The 22,899-nt window shown below is 35.7% G+C and overlaps 1 protein-coding gene across 4 annotated transcripts; it reads right to left on the reverse strand.

Annotated features, from left to right (window-relative positions):
• Positions 1–140: 140 nt before the first annotated feature.
• Positions 141–22,607, reverse strand: LOC115441791 (myeloid leukemia factor). Of its 4 annotated transcripts, XM_037437028.1 has the most exons (9): positions 22,331–22,607; positions 21,175–21,344; positions 20,223–20,311; positions 18,115–18,217; positions 7,142–7,262; positions 6,434–6,589; positions 4,767–4,880; positions 3,634–3,670; positions 1,989–2,126 (listed from the first exon to the last, which is right to left on the reverse strand). In XM_037437028.1, the coding sequence occupies exons 1-8, from the start codon at positions 22,381–22,383 to the stop codon at positions 3,637–3,639; spliced, it is 840 nt and encodes a 279-aa protein (XP_037292925.1). In that variant the 5' UTR covers positions 22,384–22,607; the 3' UTR covers positions 1,989–2,126; positions 3,634–3,636. The 4 variants fall into 4 exon arrangements, with proteins under 4 accessions (XP_037292924.1, XP_037292923.1, XP_037292926.1 ...); XM_037437027.1 differs by lacking the exon at positions 3,634–3,670 and having other exon boundaries at positions 141–2,126; positions 20,223–20,308; XM_037437026.1 differs by lacking the exon at positions 3,634–3,670 and having other exon boundaries at positions 141–2,126.
• Between the last annotated feature and the right edge of the window lie 292 nt (positions 22,608–22,899).

Here is a 22,899-nt window from a genome sequence, read left to right on the forward strand (position 1 = left end):
TCTAAAATGGGTATAACAAACCCGTTTTTATAGTAATCTTATCATTTAAAAGCACAATTTATCTACCAAATAATAAGTTGATAAAAAATCGTAGACAATTTATAAGAGTGAAACTAAATCGACATCGATAAGTAATAATATTTTTCCTGCGTAAACCCCGTTACAAGTTAGTCCTTCGAACAGTCAACTATGATCGACACAGATCAAGCGCGTCGAAGGACATCAATATTTATCATAGCAATATTCAGAACTAGCCGTTTGCGCATGCGGCGGTAGATATACTTAAAACACAATTGTATGACAAATATCACTGGCTCAATGCAAACGCCTGCTCAATATAGAATAGCAATACAATCCGTCATTTTTAATCAGGACGAGAAGTTTTAAAGCAAATGTACTTATAATTTAACAGTGTTACTAGATCATTAGTCGATAATTTCCCCAAAATCGGAGAACTGTGTACCGCCACTTGCCCAATCGATCAGTATTGCTGATCCTACACCTATGAACTTACAAAACCTAGTGAGTTATACGATTATACTATAAGGACTTACAATTCCCCGTCTATCTATAACTTACAATTTTCGTCTATTATACTCTATAAATAGAATTTTCATTTCGCCAGACTGTGGAATTTTGTTGTTATCGATTAATCTAATTAAAATCGGTGGCGATGTTTAAAACAATCGAGTTATTTCACACTGAAAACACATTTGAGGCAATAAAAGAGCTATAAGGATGTTTCCATAGAAAGATGAATTACAACAGATTTGAAGTTCGTTTTTAGGTCCTTTTCCTTATAGGGTTCCTTAATAGCCAGTTTATATCAAATCGATAAGCCCATACAGCGCTAGAATATGCTGCTGTCTACGTTTTCATGTTTTGGCTACACAAAACCCTTCAGCTAGAGAACGGTGGGAAAAAACAGCTAAGAAAGCGTCAGTTTTACATAGCCTCAGTAAGTTATTGCTGTCTCGTCAAATAAAGTTTATGCTCAGCACAAAATCAATTTCATTGGCAGTCAAATGACTGGTAAACGAGTAGAGAATAAAAAATAATATCTATATCCACGTTTTCAATATTCATTTACTTCAAAAGTGTGAAATAACTCGTCACTATTTATTATAACATTTTTCTATATTTATAGAGTTTCGTCGTTATTAATCAATTTGCTAGATTTTCGTATTTAACACGAATCGAGGCTCGTCCAGCGATAGCGACTGTCCACACAGCCGGACAAACTTAAAATAACTAAATACTATTTCCCAAATAATAGTTTGGTCGTAAAAAAAAACGAATTGAATGAATTCTGCCATACATTGTCATTAGACATGTTACTTTAGATTTTATTGATAAAAAAATGGCATTTCATTCAAGAATATAAATAGTCATGGAATTAAATATAACACGATTTATAAATGTTTTTTTTATCTTAAAATTAAGACAATTGAAATTGAAGTGTTCGACAAAAAAAGAGTTTGTACGCTGAGTAAATAAGCTGCTTATTTTCGGGGCAACAACTAGAAGCCATTTTAACAAGATTAATGAACCTAAAATCAAACTGAAAATCTACATCAAAATGAACAAAAGTAAATGAAAATAGATGAATCATTAACACTGTGACAAACTAATTAAAATGTTAAAATAAAAAGTTATATAATATACGCGATAATGAAAAAGTTTCAGAAACATTAGTACTGTACAAATTAGGTGCTGAACAAGAGTTGATACATCGATAAAAGTCGCGATAGCTATCGATAAAGTTCGAAGAAAATCGACGTTACGTTCACAATGGATGAAGAATAAAATAACATAGTCAGTAAACAATTTTATACAGAAATTAAAATACTGAAAAAATAGCGATTACCCATCGATATTGCAATGTAAAATTTTGTTGGCTGATAATCAGTAAAGTATCGATAATATGAAAAATCGATTTAACCAAACGATACAATCATTGAACAACATCGACAAATTCGGCTAATATTCGCGTTGTTGATGGTTTGTAGTCGCTATCGCGTTGTCGGCCGGTTTAGTTGTGGTTCGGCGAGTGTCGGTTCGCCTTGTGGACCTTGTGTCGGTGTCTTTGCGGGTGAGAGCTGCTGTACACTTCGCGGACATTCGAACTGCAATTAATTCATATTTTAGGTGATTTTGTATTTTTACTAGTATACGATATGACACTAAGAAACCATAACATTGATTTTGACAAGTGCCATTACTCAATTTGCCGCTTAACACCATATTTATATACATTTTATTTCAAAGCGCATCGATAATAATGCTGTACTAAGAACCATTTTAATAAACCGATCTTCCTATCAAGGATCTTAATCAAACATTTAAAGTATTGAACTATTTAATAAACAAAACTTGAGCTGTTATTTAAGCGTCTGTTGTCAGTTGAGTAGGCGCTGTTTCATAACCAAACCCCATTTTTCAAATTCCGTCACATACTGTGACTAAGATATTAATTGAGATGTTGTTGATATAATTATTGAATCGAAATATCTTAAGATGCTGCCTTTAACTTCACAGCATCTCAACTGATAATGTCCTTCAGGGTGGATCTAAATTCTATCTATTAATACCGGCCTAAGACACTTGTCACATATTATAATATCATGCACAAGTATTTCCCGATATATTTTCTATAGCGCTTAAAAAATATGCGATCCATAACTTAAGCTACGCGCATTTGAACTGACTAGCTTGACTTTATGTTTTATCTATTGACATAATCGTCTGAGTACTTCAGACTTGCAATGTTGAATGGCGTGTGCTTCAAAAGGCACAATATTTACACACGGTATGAAGTAATGCGGAAACATCTTATCAAAATTTAGGAACCTGGACAAAATACTGCATTTATAAGTACGGAATAAAATATTAAATCTTGATCCTTCAACCCATATATATATTTTAAAATGTTATAAGTAAAAAATACAAGTCTGACTCGACCAAAAGTTAACCAGTATATAAAACGCAGTAAATTTTTGTCCTGACTCCTTAAACTTAATATATTTCTGTAATGATATCGAGTGAACAAATAAAAAAAGAAAACACTGAAAAAAAAATTGGCGAACAAGCAAATGACAAGCATTTATTGTAGGGAAGCATAGTTTTATACAGCTAAAGCGGATATTGGCGATTTGTGAAACAAAAATGCAATTGATTGTTTGAAAAGTGATAAAGTTATTCACAAAATACCTGCGGGAACTAAAATAATGGTAATACACATAAGGCACATCATAGCCTCATATAATTCTTATTATCAAATGTTGGACCACTTATATGGCAGAAAAAACGAGATAAATTATCCTTTCGGGGAATAACATCCCTAAAAAATATGTACATTGTAAAATTAAATAAGGGCCTTAGTAATAAACGCAGTATACATCTGTGATAATTATACAACGTTTTGTCTTGGTTCCTCCGATAGCAAATGTCACTCGATATAGCGAGACAAAACACTGAATAACTACTACATACATACACAGCATTTATTAATAAGGCGATAAGAGTATATATTTCTTCATGCAACTCATGCAAAAACTATTCATACAAAATATAGCAAACATATATACAGCTAATAAAATAGCCACAAATAAATAAATTTAATAACGAATTTACGATCTAATAGTAGTGGCGCCTCCTCCAATATCTGGAACTGAAGTATTAGAAGGGATAAGTGGAATACCGATTATCGAATAATATTTGATGAATAATCGAATGAATCGATAATGATGCCGAAGCGGCGGAATGACACCAGAGAAACAACTTGCCCATAGATTATATGTAATTTTAACGAAAAAGCTTGTGAACCAACAGAACGCTAATAAGGTTGAAAAACAAAAGTTATAGATGTTTTATTGTTATTTTACTACCCCGTAAATGAGTTATCAATAAAACTTCTGCATATATTTTATGCTATCGATTAAAGGAAGCAAAACGAAATAAATCGTAAAATTTTGCATAACTATTATGCATCGATACCAACATTTAAAACTACCCGAATGAAGATTTGAGATGAACAGCCTATCCTGCATTAGTTCACGCGTTGTTTACTATAAAAATGAATATGTAGTGCAAGATTAGTCACTCAACAGTCAACGTGTTGAACCTAACGCGTGTCTGGGTTAGGTGATGATATACCGCCTACTACGATAGACTAAACTTGTACATATAGGTATGGAAAAAAATTGTTTTCTGTTTATAAGCTGTAAAACTAATCTTACTAAAATCAAATCTAGTACTAACAAAAAATTATACCAAGCTAATTTGATTTAAATATAGAAAAAATACTCTATCGAGTGAAAAATGGTGAGCTTGTTTCATTAAAATTATTGAAATCAAACAATGTTATATACCTTATGAACAATATTACTAACAGTATGGTTACTAGAAGATATCGATTAAATGGTAAAATTTAAGTGTCGACATCGATCACTGAGTACTCGACATTCGCACATTTAATATCGATATTTAAACAGAATATTATAAAATAAACTTAAAATAAAAAATATTTAAGTATATGTTTTTTTTGGGAAGATTTCTAAAAAGCTATACATAGAAAAATGGAAACGATATTTAGAACAAAGTATCGATATTTCTTATTGGTCAGTATCGATATTTTTATATCGATAGTAATCGATACCTCGGTTTTATCAACTGAGTACCCTGCGTAGATGTCAAATACAGATCGCCTAGTTTGAGTCTATCGTGTAGGGGTATAAGAAGAATGCACGACTTGTGTTGTAGTTTACCTGGAGGGCAAGATGAGTGGGCTGGCGGAGGGCCGTAACGGTCGGCGCGCGGCGCGGGCCCGGCGCGGACTCGGCTCGACCGGGGCGACCGGCGCGCTACCTGTGCAGGCCGGCCTGCAAGACACACGCGCGCTAACTACACGGGACGGCTGGATGGCACGCATACACATTTTTTTTTTTTACTTTTTTATGGGCAAAGAAACTTTACTGCAACAGATATTAAGTGAAGTGACGTCCAGATAGAGTATCGATTGATAAAAGATGATCGTCTTTAGCTAGATGACATAATTATAGCGACCTACGACCATACTCATTATTACATTTTATTATATATTCATTTAGATGCATATGTATATGTCCTTGACAATTTTATATAAAAAATAGTTATTGTTACATCACTATTATAAATTTTTAAATTAGTTGTAATTGTAATGAATAAATTAGTGACTATGACCAGTAAGCTATAATTCTCATAAAATAAATTGGATTTTATAACATAAAAAAAAAATTAAAACTTTAAACGACACAAAATAACAAAACTGCTCGAAATTAAACATCTATATATTTAATGCATTAAACAACATCAAAATAAAATCAATAACAACCATCCAACCATCTCGATACACATAAAAATAATACGAAAATAATACACATAGTACACAATAAAAAAGCGCAAATAAAATATAAAACAACAATATAGATAGGCACACAGACATGCTGGCCGCTACCACTACATCTAAAAGCAAAATTACTACATGTGCCTATTAATTACTACCCTACTTTTTCATTATACTAATAAATTTTTCATTTGTTTATGAAAAAAATATGCATAGTGTGTAACTGTACACAAGACGCCACGTAACTATTTCTATGTCATCAGTAAAAAAAAGATTTTTTTTACATAAAAAATGTAAAAAAAATTTTTTTTTTCTATTCTACATATTACAGAGCATGCTCGTGATTCGAAAAAACACTATTACCTTTATAGATAGAAGCAGAAAAACATTACACATGCCCTGTTTTCAAACATTTCTTTTAATATAAGATTTCATGTTTTTCGTGTCTATTGCAAATTGCGACTATTGTTTGTGCCTTTATAGAATGCAATTTTTAAATTAGACCATTTTTTTTGGCGAATAGTACCGAAGTGCTGTGTACTACGCCATTGTGTGGTTTTTTATCTACAAGCGCCACTGATAAATTCAGTAAGCAAAGTGAAAACGTATTGTATATTTAAAACAGTGCGAAGTGTTTTAGCCAGCCTTTGTCCGTATCTTAACGTTGTTGTGTGCATGCTATATAACGTTGGTAATTAAGCACACTGCTGCGTAGTGGATTGTTTTTTTATTAATAAAAATCCACCACACAGGTTTTATATCCTTGTGCGAGTTTACTGTGAGTGTGTGTGTGCGCGTGTGTGTGTGTGATTGTGTGTGTGTGTGTGTGTGTGTGTGTGTGTGTGTGTGTGTGTGTGTGTGTGTGTGTGTGTGTGTGTGTGTGCGTGCGTATGTGCGTGCATGTGTGTGTGTGTGCGCGTGTGTATGTGCGTGTGCGCGTGTATGTGCGTGTGTGCGTGCGTGTGTGCGTGCGTGTGTGTGTGTGTGTGTGTGTGTGTGTGTGTGTGTGTGTGTGTGTGTGTGTGTGTGTGTGCGTGTATGGGTACTCACTTGGGCGGCGCGGCGGTGTGCGCGGTGTGCGCGGTGTGCGCGGGCGGCGCGGCGGGCGCGGGCGGCGCGGGGAGCGCGAGGCGCGGCGCGCGCGCGGCGGTGACCGCGGGGCGCGCACGAGTTGCGCCCGACGCACCCGCCTTATTGTGGAACTCTCTGGAATAGATACCGTCATTTTGTTAGGTACTATGTAATACAGTCGAATTTAAATTAAGGTTCTTAATCCAACACAGTTTCCACTAATAGGTAAAACTTACATAGAAGAAAGTAGACGAAAATTGACTAACAATATTACATATTAAAAATTGCATAAAAAGAAACAAACAAACTTAATCAAATGTGGAAAATAATTCAATAGAGGCAATCATCTAAATTATCAATAAAATGTTAACCATTATCATTCTTTCACCACAACTAACCACATTAATATTACGATAGTGTAACTTTTTTTAACATTATCATTATAAATATCTAAATATTTAAACTGTTTTACATAATTATAATTATAGACTGTTTTTTTAATACGGGCACTGTACATACAGGTAAATGAAGTCATACTTATCCGAGTATCGACTGACAAGAAATAATTATCATCCGTCACTCGACAATGTTTAAAACCGGACATATACAGGCTGATCCCGAAACGCGACACACTCCCACAGACACTGTGGCCCGACACGAATAGTCTAGATTCTGTAGACACATTACCTATCAAAGTCGACGGCCTCCTCCTCATCGAGATTGATGAACTCCTGCCGCTCCTCCGCGTCGCCTGTGTACACGTTCTGTTCGCGCTCGATCACGTGTGCCCGCTCGCCGATGTGGTGACCTGCAAACGACCATCAAAAGCGTTAGTACTAAATCGAGTGGCGAAAATAAGCTGGTAACGATTTTGTTTACATTTTTGATTTTGTAGCTTGTGCAAGGTAATACTGATGGTAAAGAGCCAATGTGAGTTAACGACTTATCAATGGCGAATGCTCCATATAACCCAATCCCTACCGGCTTCTCTTCCGTAATTATGTAAAATCTAACTAAAATTGAAACGCTTTCCAGATCGTATTTATGTATATTAGTACCTAAAGTTGTTTCAGATTCCCTTTCGAAAAATGTTATCCTTCGCCACTGCAACTTATGTTGTAAGTCAAGGTCGGTAAGGGTTCTTTTCTAATATAATTCTCAAGGCAATGGAGGTTGACTCCAGATAATATCGGTCGAAAAAATAGCTTAACTCTTGGTCTCTCGTGGCTCGCCGGCGAGCCAAGACAGCTACATGACATTTGCGTGTGTCACGGGATTATAACCTTATATACTACATAATAAGGTTATTTTTCCGTCACACGCGTAGCTGTTTGACAAGTCATGACGGGTTAATCATACCAGTTTAAAGTATATTTACATACATATTGTTCCAACACATTCGTATAATAAAAATTACAGACAGATATAATACTTTATGACTACAATATTTCGCGACCAGCGCCACGCCATTACCTAGTGACAATATAAATCATTTTCAGTACCGTCAAATAGCACTTCCCGATATCACATTGTCACCATGCCAAAGAATTCACGGAATACAGAGTCAATGTCTCAGCAGACGGATATAATTTCCCGCCCACCACAATTTTCCTGTGACAAATAGTATAACGTTTAATTTAGATGTTCGCGAAAAAAAAACACGCTGTACGTGGGATGGCGTCATTTGTGCCTCTAAAAATAAATCAGACTAGAATCTTGGATGAATGATTTCTGTAGAGGTATTAAGGCTCTCTACTCATTGTAGCAGGTAAATATTTATCCACGATATTCTGATATAACATACTGATTTTGTGTAAATTATGATAATTTGCTTCCCAAGAGAAGGAATATCTTTCCACTAGTTAATATGCACATACTACTTCCTCCGCTGTAATATAATTTGTACATTAATTTTACAAAATGATTTCATTTCCATAATGTTCTAGGTGCTATTATCTATCAAATAATTTCAATAAACAGAGTAAAGTAACTTATTAATCACACTTTCATTTCTTTAGTATAATAATAATAATATCAGCCCTGTATTATATACTTGCCCACTGCTGAGCACGGGCCTCCTGTACTACTGAGAGGGATTTCTTTAGTATGCAAAGAATAAATAAATAAATACGTAATATAGATTGAGTATAATAAATACTCTCAGTCATACAATCATTGCACAAGCTATCTCTCAATAATTCTAAGAATATTTTTCTCCAATTTAACACAAAAGCTCCACAAAAATCAATAAATCAATAACAATCCGTTCAATATACAAAAAATTTTCATACAAAGTGGATAGCCGTCCTAACAACGCAACGAAGAAACAAAACCGAAATAATCTCACGTCACCGGCTCGGATGAGGGAAATAAATTTGGCATACAAATATTTTGCATACAGATGCGAGTAATTTGGGATGTTTGGATAACCGAGTGAATTATAAGCGTTTGGATGATTTATAGATATGCTTTCTGGAATAAAGCTATGCCTAGAAGCGAGAGCCTTCGTGGAGATTCAATAATACCACAGATAACTCTAACATTTTACAAGTAAGTATTCCGTATTCAGCGTTAATAATATATAATAAAATAATAATAATAATATAAGCCCTGTATTATATACTGTCCCACTGTTGGGCACGGGCTTCCTCTACTACTGAGAGGGATTAGGCCTTAGTCTACCACGCTGGCCCAGTGCGGATGGGTAGACTTCACACCCTCGAAAATTCCTATAGAAAAATTCTCAGGTATGCAGGTTTCCTCACCATGTTTTCCTTCACCGTTAAAGCAAGCGATAGTTCACAAAGAATACACACATAATTTTTTAGAAATGTCAGACGTGTGTGCCCTTGGGATTTGAACCTGCGGACATCCGTCTCGGCAGTCCGTTCCACAACCAACTAGGCTATCACCGCTCAGCATTAATAAAAATCGAACAAAATTCCCTAATATAGGATCAGCGTAACAAATTTCATCAAGCCACTTGCAGAAAGGCCGTCAGAAATCCAACCCATCGGGAGGCTGTCGGCCGTTATAATGTTGAAGAAGAAGCTCATGAAATCTGCATTTTTAACATATAAGCGAAACTAATTCTACATTAGACCCCCTGTACAGAAAGCCTAGTTCATCGTAATCATCAGAGGCCCCTCAGCAATTTGCGAATAATAGCCGGTAAACAACTTGAGCACACTACCGCGCTGTGAGTGATTATTTGTTCATTAATGTAGCCACACTTACGTGCCTTGGCGGCTAATATACGCGAATGATTAATTCTCGGAATACGACGGAATACGCCCAGCGAATTGTGAATGCACTTGCAAAAGTGGAAATCAAGTTTCAAATTTCGTCCGGTTATACATCGTAATTTCCGCAAGCATATATTATGTTTGGCAATATCAATAAATTGAATACGCATATATGGTGATAACTATGTCTATACATATTTAAAAATGAATCTCTATTTCCCTTTGTCACGCCATCACGCGTGAACGGCTGGACCGATTTCACTATTTTTTTGTGTTTGTTATTGTCAGGAGAAGGTTCTTATGTAAGAAAAAAATCAAAAAATTGACCGGAAAATTAGAAAATTTAAGAAAACCTAACGAAAATATGAATTTAACATAACTGTCAGTGGTTTGAAATAACTGTCAGCGATCGACAGAATGCGCGCGAGCATACATAGTTAAGACAGGACAACGTGTGTCGGGTCAGCTAGTAACTAATAACAAGAACGATATAACTCGGGCCATTCGCCTTAAAACCGAGTTCCTGAAACTCTTACACTCTACAAGATCGCAGTCCCGTCCTCGCCGCAGAGGACCTCGCCGCGTACCCCGTCCCTCCGGCCCTTTTAGTTCCGACCCGCGTGCCAACGAATACGGTAATAAAGACTGTTTACAACGCTCATCCCATAATCGTTGATGTCTCCTCTCCCAGTGATCGTCCTGAGCTGAGGTTCGTAACCCGCTAGTGGGTTGCCCTCAGCATGGTCATTTAATTATCGAAGGTTGCGAGCGCCTATAGCGCTCACCCGAAATTCCAGTGTGTTTGTGTAAGCCGACCTTTATCGGGCTAACAAACGTAATTAAAAAAAAAATACTAATAACATTGGGCATATTATTGTACTTTTTATATAATATCAGCCCTGTATTATATACTGTCCCACTGTTGGGCACGGGCCTCCTCTACTCCTGAGAGGGAATAAGCCTTAGTCCACCACGCTGGCCTACTGCGGGTTGGTAGACTTCACACACCCTCAAAATTCCTATAGAAAATTTCTCGCAGGTTTCCTCACGATGTTTCCTTCGCCGTTAAAGCAAGCGTCAATCCACAAAGAATACACACATATTTTTTTAGAAAAGTCAGAGATGTGTTCCTTTGGGATTTGAACCTATGGACTTTCGTCTCGGCAGTCCGTTCCACAACCAACTAGGCTATCGCCGCTTTTTTTTTTGTATAATTGCGGTTAATATATGCCTACTCAAAACTTTCCACATATGAATCAGTAAAGGAAACCACAATACTATTTGCAACATATTGTTGTAACCCATCCAGTACCCGCGTGATATCACGTACTATGGGAACAGATATCTGTACCCCAAAAGAATAACAACCACCTTATAAATAAGAAAACGTACAATAATATAATGGTTGTTACTCAAAAAAGAAAATGAATAAATCCCTTAAATGAAATTAGATTATTTGTATGATGGATCTTCTCGGAAAAGGATAAGTCAGGAGAACCCTTTACCGGCGGAAATATATAAGAAGAACTATTAATGAGGAAGAGGTGTGTTCAGGTAATAATGTGGCGTTTGTCTTTGCTTAATCCTATTGGAAAAGGGCGCGGATGTGAAAGTGTATATTAAAAACATGTAAAGAGTCTACATATTTGTTTATCTAACTGAAACCAGCTGATTGAATTCACAAAATAATATCCTCAAAATAAAATAATCTCTAAAACTACCAATTTTTATCCGCACCATTCGTAAACTAGATGTGCAATATTTACATTTCTGAACGAGAATTTATAGTTTTAACAATTCCGGATTCCCGACAAATTAGCGCTAAAACCCAAGCGCCAGTTGTACATACAAAAACATAGACTTGTGATAAACATTTGCGTCTTAATTTAACTCTCTGATGCCGTATACTTAGTCACTATGGACTTGACAGAGAGCGAGCTTCAAAACAAACACCACGACATGTGTTACGTAATATTATGCGTAATTTTCGTTAAATATTGGTCGCTTTGCATGGCTTGCAAAGTTGTGTTACGATAATATTGCGGAAAATTTGGTAGACCTTGACGTCACAACTGACGACTAATGGCGGCAGGCATATTTGAACATCTTTGTAATAATAGCGTAACAATACCGTTATTTAATAACACTTAAAAAGTGAAATTTACACGAGAGAACACATTCCAGTAAAAGAAATAAATAGATAGTGTTTAAATAAACATGTAGAATATAAAAAGGCATAATTACAATAGTTATGTTAGCATTTTCCAACAGTAAGCTGTTCATCAAAATCACAACATTCCCCATATGTATTATCTTCATAATCCGGGATATGTTTTACTAGGTTTTGCTCGCGGCTTCGCCCGCGTGAAATTCCTTTCCTGTAACAAGTTCCTAAAACACTAGAGATTCACGGCATTACCTGACACGATTCCAACGCCATCTATTTAAAATTTAGATTAAACAATTGTATTATTCCCCATGGGACCAATTTACCGGGATAAAACATAGCCTATAAGTTAATCTAGGACATGATCTACCCGTGTAATAAATTTCATCCAAATCCGTTCAGCTGTTTCCGAGTTTACTTCTAACAAACATCCATTCCACAAACTTCCTTATATTTGTAAGATAAGAACTAAGATGAATGGGAAATGAAAGAGGTTCTGCATTAAATTCCCGACTCACAACACTTTTTGATTAGAGTTTACGTCGGAAATGGCTAAAACATCGCGTAATGGTGCAGAAATAAACCTGACGAAATATAGACACATCTTCGCTTTACATTATATGCATGCGTATAAGAGTAATTATTTCTATAAACGTGCCTAACTTTCATTGACAAGCCTCAATGAGCGCTAAAAAATAACTTAACGCAAAATTTATGTTGAATTATTAAACTAACTTTAATAATTTACTTACCTAAAAATCAATTAATTTCCTTATACTACCCAATAATTTTAATGTTCAAGACAACACCCATTGAATATAAAAGGCTTTGAGCAAAATTACTTTTTAACCGACTTCAAAAAAGAGGAGGTTATCAATTCGACGAGATTTTTTTTTTTTTTTTGTATGTTTGTTACCTCAGAACTCGCTCGTTTATGAACCGATTTGGAAAAATCTTTTTTTATTCGAAAGTATTTCTCTCCAGATTGGTCCCATAAATTTTTTTCAAGATCGCTTCGGTAGTTTGGTTTTAAAAATTAAAAAAACTAGAATAATTATGTCGTCCAAGAAAACGAAATCGCGAATTTAGCTTTCCTGTGACGTATTTAGTTATGTTTTTGCATTGAGTTTGGTTGCCTGTACTTCTCACATACTTATACATATAGCATAACATCTTTTCCCCCGTGTCAGGGGGTAGGCAGAGGCGTAACATTTCATCGCGATAGTCGTACTGTGTGTGAAACATATCAGTTGTGTTTTTGGGTTGGGTTTAATTGACTCTACTTCTTACATACATACATATATGTATTTAGCATCACACTTTTTCCCCTTTTTAGGGTTAGGCAGAGATGTAACACCACAGCGCAATAGTTATAGTATGATCGAAATATATCAGTTGTGTTTTTGCGTTAGGTTTGCTTGAATCTACTTCTTACATACATATATATAGCATCACACCTTTTCCCCTTTTCAGTGGTACTCAGAGGTGTAACTCAGCGCGATAGTCGTATCGTGAGCGAAACACAACTATGCCATTGAGACGGTCTATTTTTTACTAACACAAAAAAGCAAAAAATAAAAATAATTTTAACAAAAAATTAAACCGCCTTCAAAAACCACTCAAAACCAAAAAATAATTTCACATAACAAGTATATATTGGATACCAATTTTGGAGTCGGTGCCTAATTAAAATTGCTAGTTAAGCTAGATAAATACATTAACGAATATACGAAAACAATGTGCTGCCAGCGTACAAAGTCAGCAAGTCAGATCGTCACTGGAGATAAACACATCGCCGCAGCACAGCAAATGGAAGCTATTAAGGAAATATTTAAATTTGTAAACTACGCTACCCAAATTCTTCCCCTGTTACATATAGCTGGTCAAATGTGGGTGTATTACACTCCCTGCCTCGAAAAAAGAGGAAATAAAAAGATGAAACACCATACATGTGCTTGGTATTACACCTTTCACTGTGTATGTTGTAGTACACGCAAACCTACTCATTTTAATTTATATGAAAGAAATTTAGCTCATAGATGGACTATGCAACAAATATAGCTAACTAGCAATTTTAATTAGGCACCGACTCCAAAATTGGTATCCAATATATACTTGTTATGTGAAATTATTTTTTGGTTTTGAGTGGTTTTTGAAGGCGGTTTAATTTTTGGTTAAAATTATTTTTATTCAAGTATTTAATTTATTTACGTATTAGGCTTATGTTATGTATAAAGAAAGAAAAAGCCGTGCTGAAGACGGCAAAGTGACCTCACAGCACTTGATTGTAGTGGGGTCCAAAATCCAGATAGTGTTTCTGACGAGAGATATTATTTCTCGCCTGATGTCAACATCAGGCCGGCCTGTTCGAAACGGGATACACACAGGCTGACCCCGGAACGCGACACATTTACATGAGTAACTATGATTTTAAAGACATTGTGTACGGTGGTCGCTATCCGCACGGATACAAGTATCATGCCATCAAGCAAGTGTTCTAACTCAGTTCTCACAGTCGAGCTCACGTTATCGCATGTTGGTCAATCGGCACTACAGTTTTTAAGTATGTGTGTAGAGTGCACGCAATCACGTAATGACCTCAAGTTGTGTGCTATATTTTTTTACCTGGTGAGGTAAGCAGGTAGATCTCAAATAGGTGTAAATGTGTAACCGCCTAAATAACTTCAGCCATTTGGAGAACGACCTGCACGGTTATTCGCTCCTATATAATGTTGGTTATCCAGAGTACAAAATATATTGGTAAATTGTAGAATAAGTGCGTAATTCCTCGCGTAGGGTACGAATAACCGTAAGCTATGAAAATTAACACATTTTGATGGCTCCCACACTTTAGATGCTACTTGATAAGATTTTTTTTTACAAGGAAGCCGTTTTAATGAATATTATTTTTTGGCAAACACATGCATTTTAAATTACCTATGTTTTAAAAAAAATATATCAAACCGTAATTAGCGAGCAGACAAAATATTGACGACTGTCTCTATAGGTGAACCGTTAAGACACGACATTATCGACTGGATTTCATTGTTATAACTACGCACGTAATAAAGTCAATTTGTCGTACCTGGACAAAAATATTAAATTCGTATCCTCTATTTTTGCGTAAGTTTGTCTTTTGCCCTTGGAGTCATTCAAATTTATCGCATATGCGGTTTACGTAAACTTATCGACATGCACAATTACGTTATAATTACAAATTACTTTTATTACATTATACACAGATATATAATAATACCAGCCCTGTATTATATACTTGCCCACTGCTGAGCAAGGGCCTCCTCTACTACTGAGAGGGATTAGGCCTTAGTCCACCACGCTGGCCTAGTGCGGATTGGTAGACTCTACACACCTTCGAAATTCCTATAGAGAACTTCTCAGATGTGCAGGTTTCCTCACGATGTTTTCCTTCACCGTTAAAGCGAACGATAAATTCACAAAGAATACACACATGATTTTTTAGAAAAGTCAGAGGTGTGTGCCCTTGGGATTTGAACCTGCGGACATTCGTCTCGGCAGACCGTTCCATACCCAACTAGGCTATCGTCGCTTATACACAGATATAATATATATTTTTTTTTTTACTACATGACGGGTTTAAAATCCTTTACACACTTCAGCTATTGAGCAATACAATACTGCGCTCGTCATACATACATTGGATGTTATTGTCATCCCACCCTGAATATGCAATGTCCTTCGATATAAAACATTGGCTGTCCTAAACCGGCTGACAGATGTTTGAGTACGCGTACTCGACACGACCACCTTTTTCGCCGGGACATAAGTACGCTTACTTTGAAATCGGCGAGCAAGTTCGTTGGCTATCCAAGCGATTAGAAATATTGCTCGCAGCTCGTCAAGGCTCGTACGGCAGCGCTAGAATACCTAACACTTAGTACTTACTTAGACTTTGGTTTCGGCAACATTTAAAAAATATCTAGCCTACCAACTATAATTTCTACGCAGTTAACCAAAGCGTAGTACCTGCATACGTCACCCACGCTAGCGAATCAATAACTATCGGGAGGTTACCTTGAAAGCTACGAGGGGACTCGGACCAGAGAACAATAGTTAACACACCTTTTAGACCTTCGATATATGGGGTGACGTGGAGGACATTTCAAAAGTAGGTTCGTAAATTAATTTTGAGAGTATAAATGCTTTTGGCTTCCGATACGCGGGTACCTATGAAATTTTGAACTTACATGTGTTTACTCATCATTATAAGCCGCTGTACGTCCACTGATGAACATGGGCCTCCCCCAAAGATTTCCTGATCGACCTATTGGAAGCGGCCCGCATCCAGCGACCTCTTGCGGTGTTACTATACGTACTACATGTGTTACTGTGTATTGTTAATTAGCACTCGCTTTAAAATTGCAGGAAAATGAGAAGTATTCGACGTTTAAGATAAATAGAGATGACATTAAGACATTTTAAAATATATTTCTTAGAATTTTTTCAGATGAAAAATTCTATCATATTGCGTAACTTTAACTTTTTACGCAGCGCACGCAACGGAGACTCACAAAAAAATCTCCTTTTTTTAGTTTAACAAACTTTTTCATTGATGCTCCGCTCCTATTTAGTCTTACATGTTGTTATACTACCTCCAGCTTTTCTTGATACATAGGCTATCTAAAACTAAATTTTTTTTTCAATTCCAACCAGTAGTTCCTAACATTAACGCTTTCAAACAAATCTTCAGCTTAATATAATAGTATAGAAGTATAGATTAAACAGAACCATCGCAAAAGATTTATAACACGACAAATTTACCGCCGTTTTACAATAAACGATTCCAATCGCTTCTTTCAATCCATCGCGAAAATTAAACAATCAGTGTGTTTAGAATGTGGCAAAAAACACGATACGTTACCATGTTGTTTTATTGCGATTGGTTGAGAGACTCACACGTGACTGACGCATCTGTCTCTCGACCAATCACAAACATCAAAATTAAACGACATCGACGTACGAATCGTTTGATACGTATTATATTTATTTATTATTTTATCGTTCGTTTCGTTTTTTCGTACGTTTTTTTGGGAAGTTCTAAGGAGATGAATTTTTTTTTAACATCCTCATTAATTACCTTATTTATGGTTTATACTCGGAATCGAAACGTAGATTAAGATTGGAATCGTTTATTGAAAGCAGTCATTATTGTATTTGATTGGATCCTTAAAATTGTATTGCGTACATGTACACTTATGTCGCTGGTTGTCCAAGATACAGTCTTTGTGTAGTTTTGGTACCCTTGAAAATTGTAGTATTAAGGATCTCATATTTCTATATAAATTTATTTTAAGTAAAATTAAGTGTCTATAAGTCTGTTTTTCAATAAATGATTTCATTTCATACGTGATCTCATACATTACGATTCCTATAGCCTGTGGTTAAGAGAAATTCCATTCAAATTTTTACCGTCTAATAAATTGACAACAAATGTTTCCGCAAGATACATTTCTTTCAAGGCACGGATCGAATCCGTGACCTTTCGTTCGTAAACAGCAATATTTACGCAACAGGCATATTTATACGCTGTTTAATTATACTGCATCTGGTGGATGCGAAATGTTTTAACGAATCGCTGCAAAAATTACTCTAAGAAATAGAATTAACGCAATGATTGTTAGATATCATTATGTTTCTCTCTTCTAAAAAAGCGTTTTTGAGATCTCAACTATACTAAACTATTCTAAGATAATATTTTTTTGTCTCAAAGTGTGTCATTAATTTGTAACTTGTATAATATACAAGTGCGTACTATTGACTTTACAAGTGACTGTCTCAGTGGCGTAGTTGTACTGCATGCGTGGTACGACAGCGTTTTAAGATCCTGGGTTTGAATCCCGGGTCGGGCAAAGTGATATTTGGATTTTTCTGCTCTGTATCAGCGTGGAGTCAGGAATTTGTGCCCGATGTGGCGATAGGCTCGCCCCCTATGACATCATGGGACGGAACACACTTGGCGAAAAGTAGGTGCCCTGGTTGCGCTGGTAGCTGATGATAAATGCGTGATGTATGGGCCTGCTATTGCAATAAAGATTTTTATTTTCTTTGATCTATAATATTTTAAACCGCTTCTCCAATTCTGATTTTTTTCCCTACTAGTAATTTACAACAAATATAATAACCAGAGGTATAATATACAGCCTAGCTTTTGAACCCGCAAATGAACTAGTAGTGTTGCAATTCGCGAGCATAAACTGGTATTTGCATACCTATAGACATCTTCTTGGTGCCGGTGCGCGAGTCCTGCATGGTCTTGCGAGTTTCCTTGATGCCGCCGGGGCCGATCTTGGTGCTGCTTGTGGAGCTGATGACCTGCGAGATGAAATCACAGTACGGGTTAATAATATCAGTTATATGCAGTACTAGCTTTTGCACGTGTGTAAGGTTTTCCAGGATAAAACTCACGCTTTATATATTCCCGATATACAGAGTGGTGACGACATAACGACATTAAATGAAAACACGAACCCCACTAGTTGATCAAAACACTCTAAAATTATCAAAAAAGTTATTACGCAAAACTACAAGAATCTAATTTTTCAAACAAACTAAATGCGAAAATAATCTAAATTAAACACACCAGCCTTTATAATATTGTTTATTAACCTCATCTGACCTGTAGGCACTGCACGTAAGAGGCGTACGTACGTACTTATTTGGCGGTCCCTTTTGAGCGTAAAGTTTCATTCATGAACGTAATCTAAAAAATGGTGGTCATGGTCACTAGGTTCACATTTCATGTAAACACTTGAACATTTAATCAAAACTTATACACACGCGTACGAACTACAAAAGAAATGCCGACAAGGAGTCGGCCGCCGCGCCGCGCCGCGCCGCGCTGCGCCCGCACAGCAGCATCAGCTGATGTGCGTCTTACAACTTACATTATGATATTTTTTAATAATATTGGATTTTGTTTCTAATTAATAGTTTAGTTTATCTATCCAAATGTAACGCTGTATAGAAATTTAAGAAAATTTGAATAAAATAGTAATCATTCGATCGCGCTGTCTTCGTTTTCGGTAGCGCTTCCCTTACATCTGGTATTTTTGCCTACACTTACCTACATGTTTAGACAAAAATGTCGAATTGACAACGTAGCTATCTTGCCAGCTTACAAAACGAGTGGTGCGCCTCGGCAATCTTTCTTTGCTAATAATAATAATATTATCATTATGGTAATTAGGTCTAAATACAACCAGCAATACAATAAAATATTGTAATATTATTTCTGAGTAGCGAGTAGCACATTGTATTTATTTGTATTACGCATGTAGGTAAATTAAATTGTTTTGAGGTGAATGACCTAATGAACTTGCGTGGCAAAATCGTAATGTATGTACATCATGTTCTAAAATCGTTAAAGTAAAAAATAATTCCTGCGGCTAAACCATTGATTGTAATTTGATAATTTTTGGTATACGTACTACTAACGTGATACTCGGTATGTGGTTTCATTTAATGTCGCTATGTCGTCACCACCCTGTATAAAGTAACCTATAACATTCAAGAGTAATGTAGCTTTGTATTAGTCAACAAAAAATCTAAATTGGTTTAGTATTTCTTGAGATTAGTGTCTTGAAACAAGTCTTCCGCTTTATATATATGTTATCTAAATTCTAGATTTTGTTAAGCATGTTTTTTTTAGTATTAGTATCTTTAAGTTGTATTGTCACTTAGACACCTAGTGCCATAATATATATAAACTTTGGTCATGTTGTGTCCATCTGTTATAGGAGATGCAATTGTAATAGTGTATATGTATATGTGAAGCTATATGTGTTTTTATATTGTAATCTCTGTAGATGGTCCTGAATAAATAAATAAATAAATATATTAGTATAGACTCCATACTATATATAGTATAGTATACTATAGTATCACTGAAGTGTTTGTTATGTAGGTAAAAATATAATACGCACTCTAATTAAAATTATGACCTATTCCAAAATTGTTAATTTGTGGGTATAGTCAAAAAAATATTTCTGTATGTGACTTTCTTTTCATGCACTTCATTTCATAGGTTTAAATTTTGACCTATCTTTAATAAGTTCAATTTTTTAACAACTTATAATTAAAAAGGGCGCAAACGGAATTTAGTTTTCTGACGATTCCCGCAAATTATCAATTTTGGAATAGGTCAATATTTTATTAAGAATGTGAATATTAAAACTCCCCACAATAAGTAAAGAACTTCTGCATGATTATGTTTATATTTATGTTGTACAATAATTTAAGCTACACATTCATGTAAGAATTTTTTCATTTCCAAGACAATGTTTTCCAATGATTATTTATTAAATCTATTTGTTGTTACCTGTGGTTTGCCATTTGGTCCACTGGACATGACGACTGTGCTGCTGCTGAAGGAGCTCCCGGCGTTCATCTGGCCATGGTCCAGATCTGCTGTGATTAACAATTACAGTTAAAATGGATTATAACTTGGCTGGTGCAATGGTGTAAGGGATCCAGAAAAGCTAAATAAAATGTCATAATCACATTTTATATTTTTTAACTAAATTATAATATATATATTATTAATATTTATTTTTCTTACACAAAATGTCAAAAGCATTATTTGCATATTACACAACAGCAAGACTTACAATCAGTTTTTTAGATAATATACACATAGTTTATATTCCTCTTGTGATAGGAATTATACCTGTGAAATTATTTGAAAAACTATTTTTTTGCATTGTGACTGTTATTGCTTGTGTGCAATGCCTTTTATATCGAAACTAGCGACCCGCCCTGGCTTCGCACGGGTGCAATATTTCTCCACTATTTAATGGATGTTATTATACATATAAACCTTCCTCTTGAATCACCCTATCTATTAAAAAAAATCGCATCAAGATCCGTTGCGTAGTTTTAAAGATTTAAGCATACAAAGGTAGGGACAGAGAAAGCGACTTTGTTTTATACAATGTAGTGATGTACATTCCTAATACATACACAAAAAAGTGCTGTATCTATGAATATTGCAGATATGAGCCTTGTTTTTACATTCTTTGCTGTTCCATTGATCTAGGCAGAGAACGCCATAAGTCTGTTGAATGTGGCAAATTCTAAGGCCTCAAGCTAAAAGGGGCTCCATGCTTGTGAACGGCACAAACAAACAACATTACCATCATTCTGCAATCAGGTAAGAAGGTCCCACAAAGGTCTACCGCCAGACCTAGCCAAGATCCAGGCTTAAGTAATTGCTATAACATTCTGGCTTAAATTATTTTTTTCATAAATTGATGACAAATAAAACAACATACCTCTGAACAATCTATTGAGCGATGGCATCTGTGGCATAAACGGCATGAGTGCGCTGCCGTGCCGCGGGCCTGCGATGGCCAGCGGGCCCTCACCACCCAACATGCCAAAAGGGTCCGAGAACAGTGAGTTCATCATGTTGTTCATCTGACGCATGTGCCGCATGTGAGAACTGGACAAAACAAAACAAAATTGAATAATTCCAGGGTTAATTATAATATTATAACTCATAATATTAGCCCTGTATTATATACTGTCCCACTATGCTGGCCTAATCCGGATTGGTAGACTTCACAAACCCACAAAATTCCTACAGAGAATTTCTTAGGTTTGCAGGCTTCCTCACAATGTTTTCCTTCATCTATCAAAGGAAGTGATCATTCACAAGGAATTCACACAATTTTTTTGAAAAGTCAATTGTGTGCCTTTGGGTTGCGAACCTGGGGACATTTGTATCGGCAGTTCATTCCACACCCAACTAGACTATCGCCGCTTGCCCTTGGTCATAGGGGAGATAAAATAATTAAGTTCTAGTTGTGGTAACTAGACTGGGCGTAAAGCATATAAAATAAGTGAACCTTTCACTCTTGATTTTAGTAGGCTACAGTATGTAGTAGGCGCCGAATGTTTTACTCTGTATTGAGCATAGCAATTACCAATCTCGGACAACTCACGCGTTTCTTATAATCAAAAAGCTCTCGCTTTCAATTTTACTTAGAAATTATCCCAGAATTTCGAGATATAGGAGCTCATAATAACACTGCCGTTGGACTTATGTAGCGGTTTATAAATTAAAATTGTCTACATTTCGTTATTTGACAACATGATATACTTAAGTGTTTGTAAGAATTATTGTGAGATTCGTCAAAATAATCTGCACAAAAATCAACAACTGCAAATCTCAGACTATGAAAAGGTCATGCTAGATATAATTTACGAATAGTTAAATAGATAACAAACTACATTTATAGATTTTAGGCAGTTCCATACCGAGGACATCCATATATTCTGGAGGGATTTCTATGCACTTTCACTGGAAATTATTTAGCGCTGCCGAATGTTAATCCCATAAAGTGACGAGATTTTTTTAAATATGAATCTTTTGGAGTATTATAAAATTGAATTTATCAAATAATTAATAAAATACTAAACACTTACCCAAAAAACGGGTCTTCCTCCACGTCCGCCATCAGCGATCCGAAAAGAGACATTATTCCCAACACTCACAACTCACAAGACAATAAACTGAATACAATAACGAGAAAATCTTCGAAATGTTCGATAAAACAGCACAAACTCAAAACTTTTCACTTTGGTCGTTGGACTGGCAGGTACAGAAATCACATGGAAAAGTCTAGCAACTCGTTATTCGCGGCTCAATCCGTTTGCGACTTCGACAATCGACATTTTTTTCGATTCGACAGATGGCAGAATGTTGCCAAAGTTAATATTCATTTGAAAAAAATATATAATCCATAGACGGAATACGATCTATATAAGTTAGTCATAATCGACTAAACTAAAATATAGTTTAATGTGTCACGATACAAGAAAAAGGTTTTCGTAAATACTCAATAGAGTACATATCCCAATTATAAATTATCTTTTGACTTATTTCTGATCTCCAAGCTGGCTAATAGGAAAAGTGGCGGTAGAGCATTCGATAAGGCTTTATATAAATTGAATAGAAAAAAAAATTCTGCCATTCTTTGCTGGAATATCACCAC

This window comes from Manduca sexta, chromosome 10 (assembly GCF_014839805.1).
Source record: "Manduca sexta isolate Smith_Timp_Sample1 chromosome 10, JHU_Msex_v1.0, whole genome shotgun sequence".
In the NCBI taxonomy this organism is placed as follows: domain Eukaryota; kingdom Metazoa; phylum Arthropoda; class Insecta; order Lepidoptera; family Sphingidae; genus Manduca; species Manduca sexta.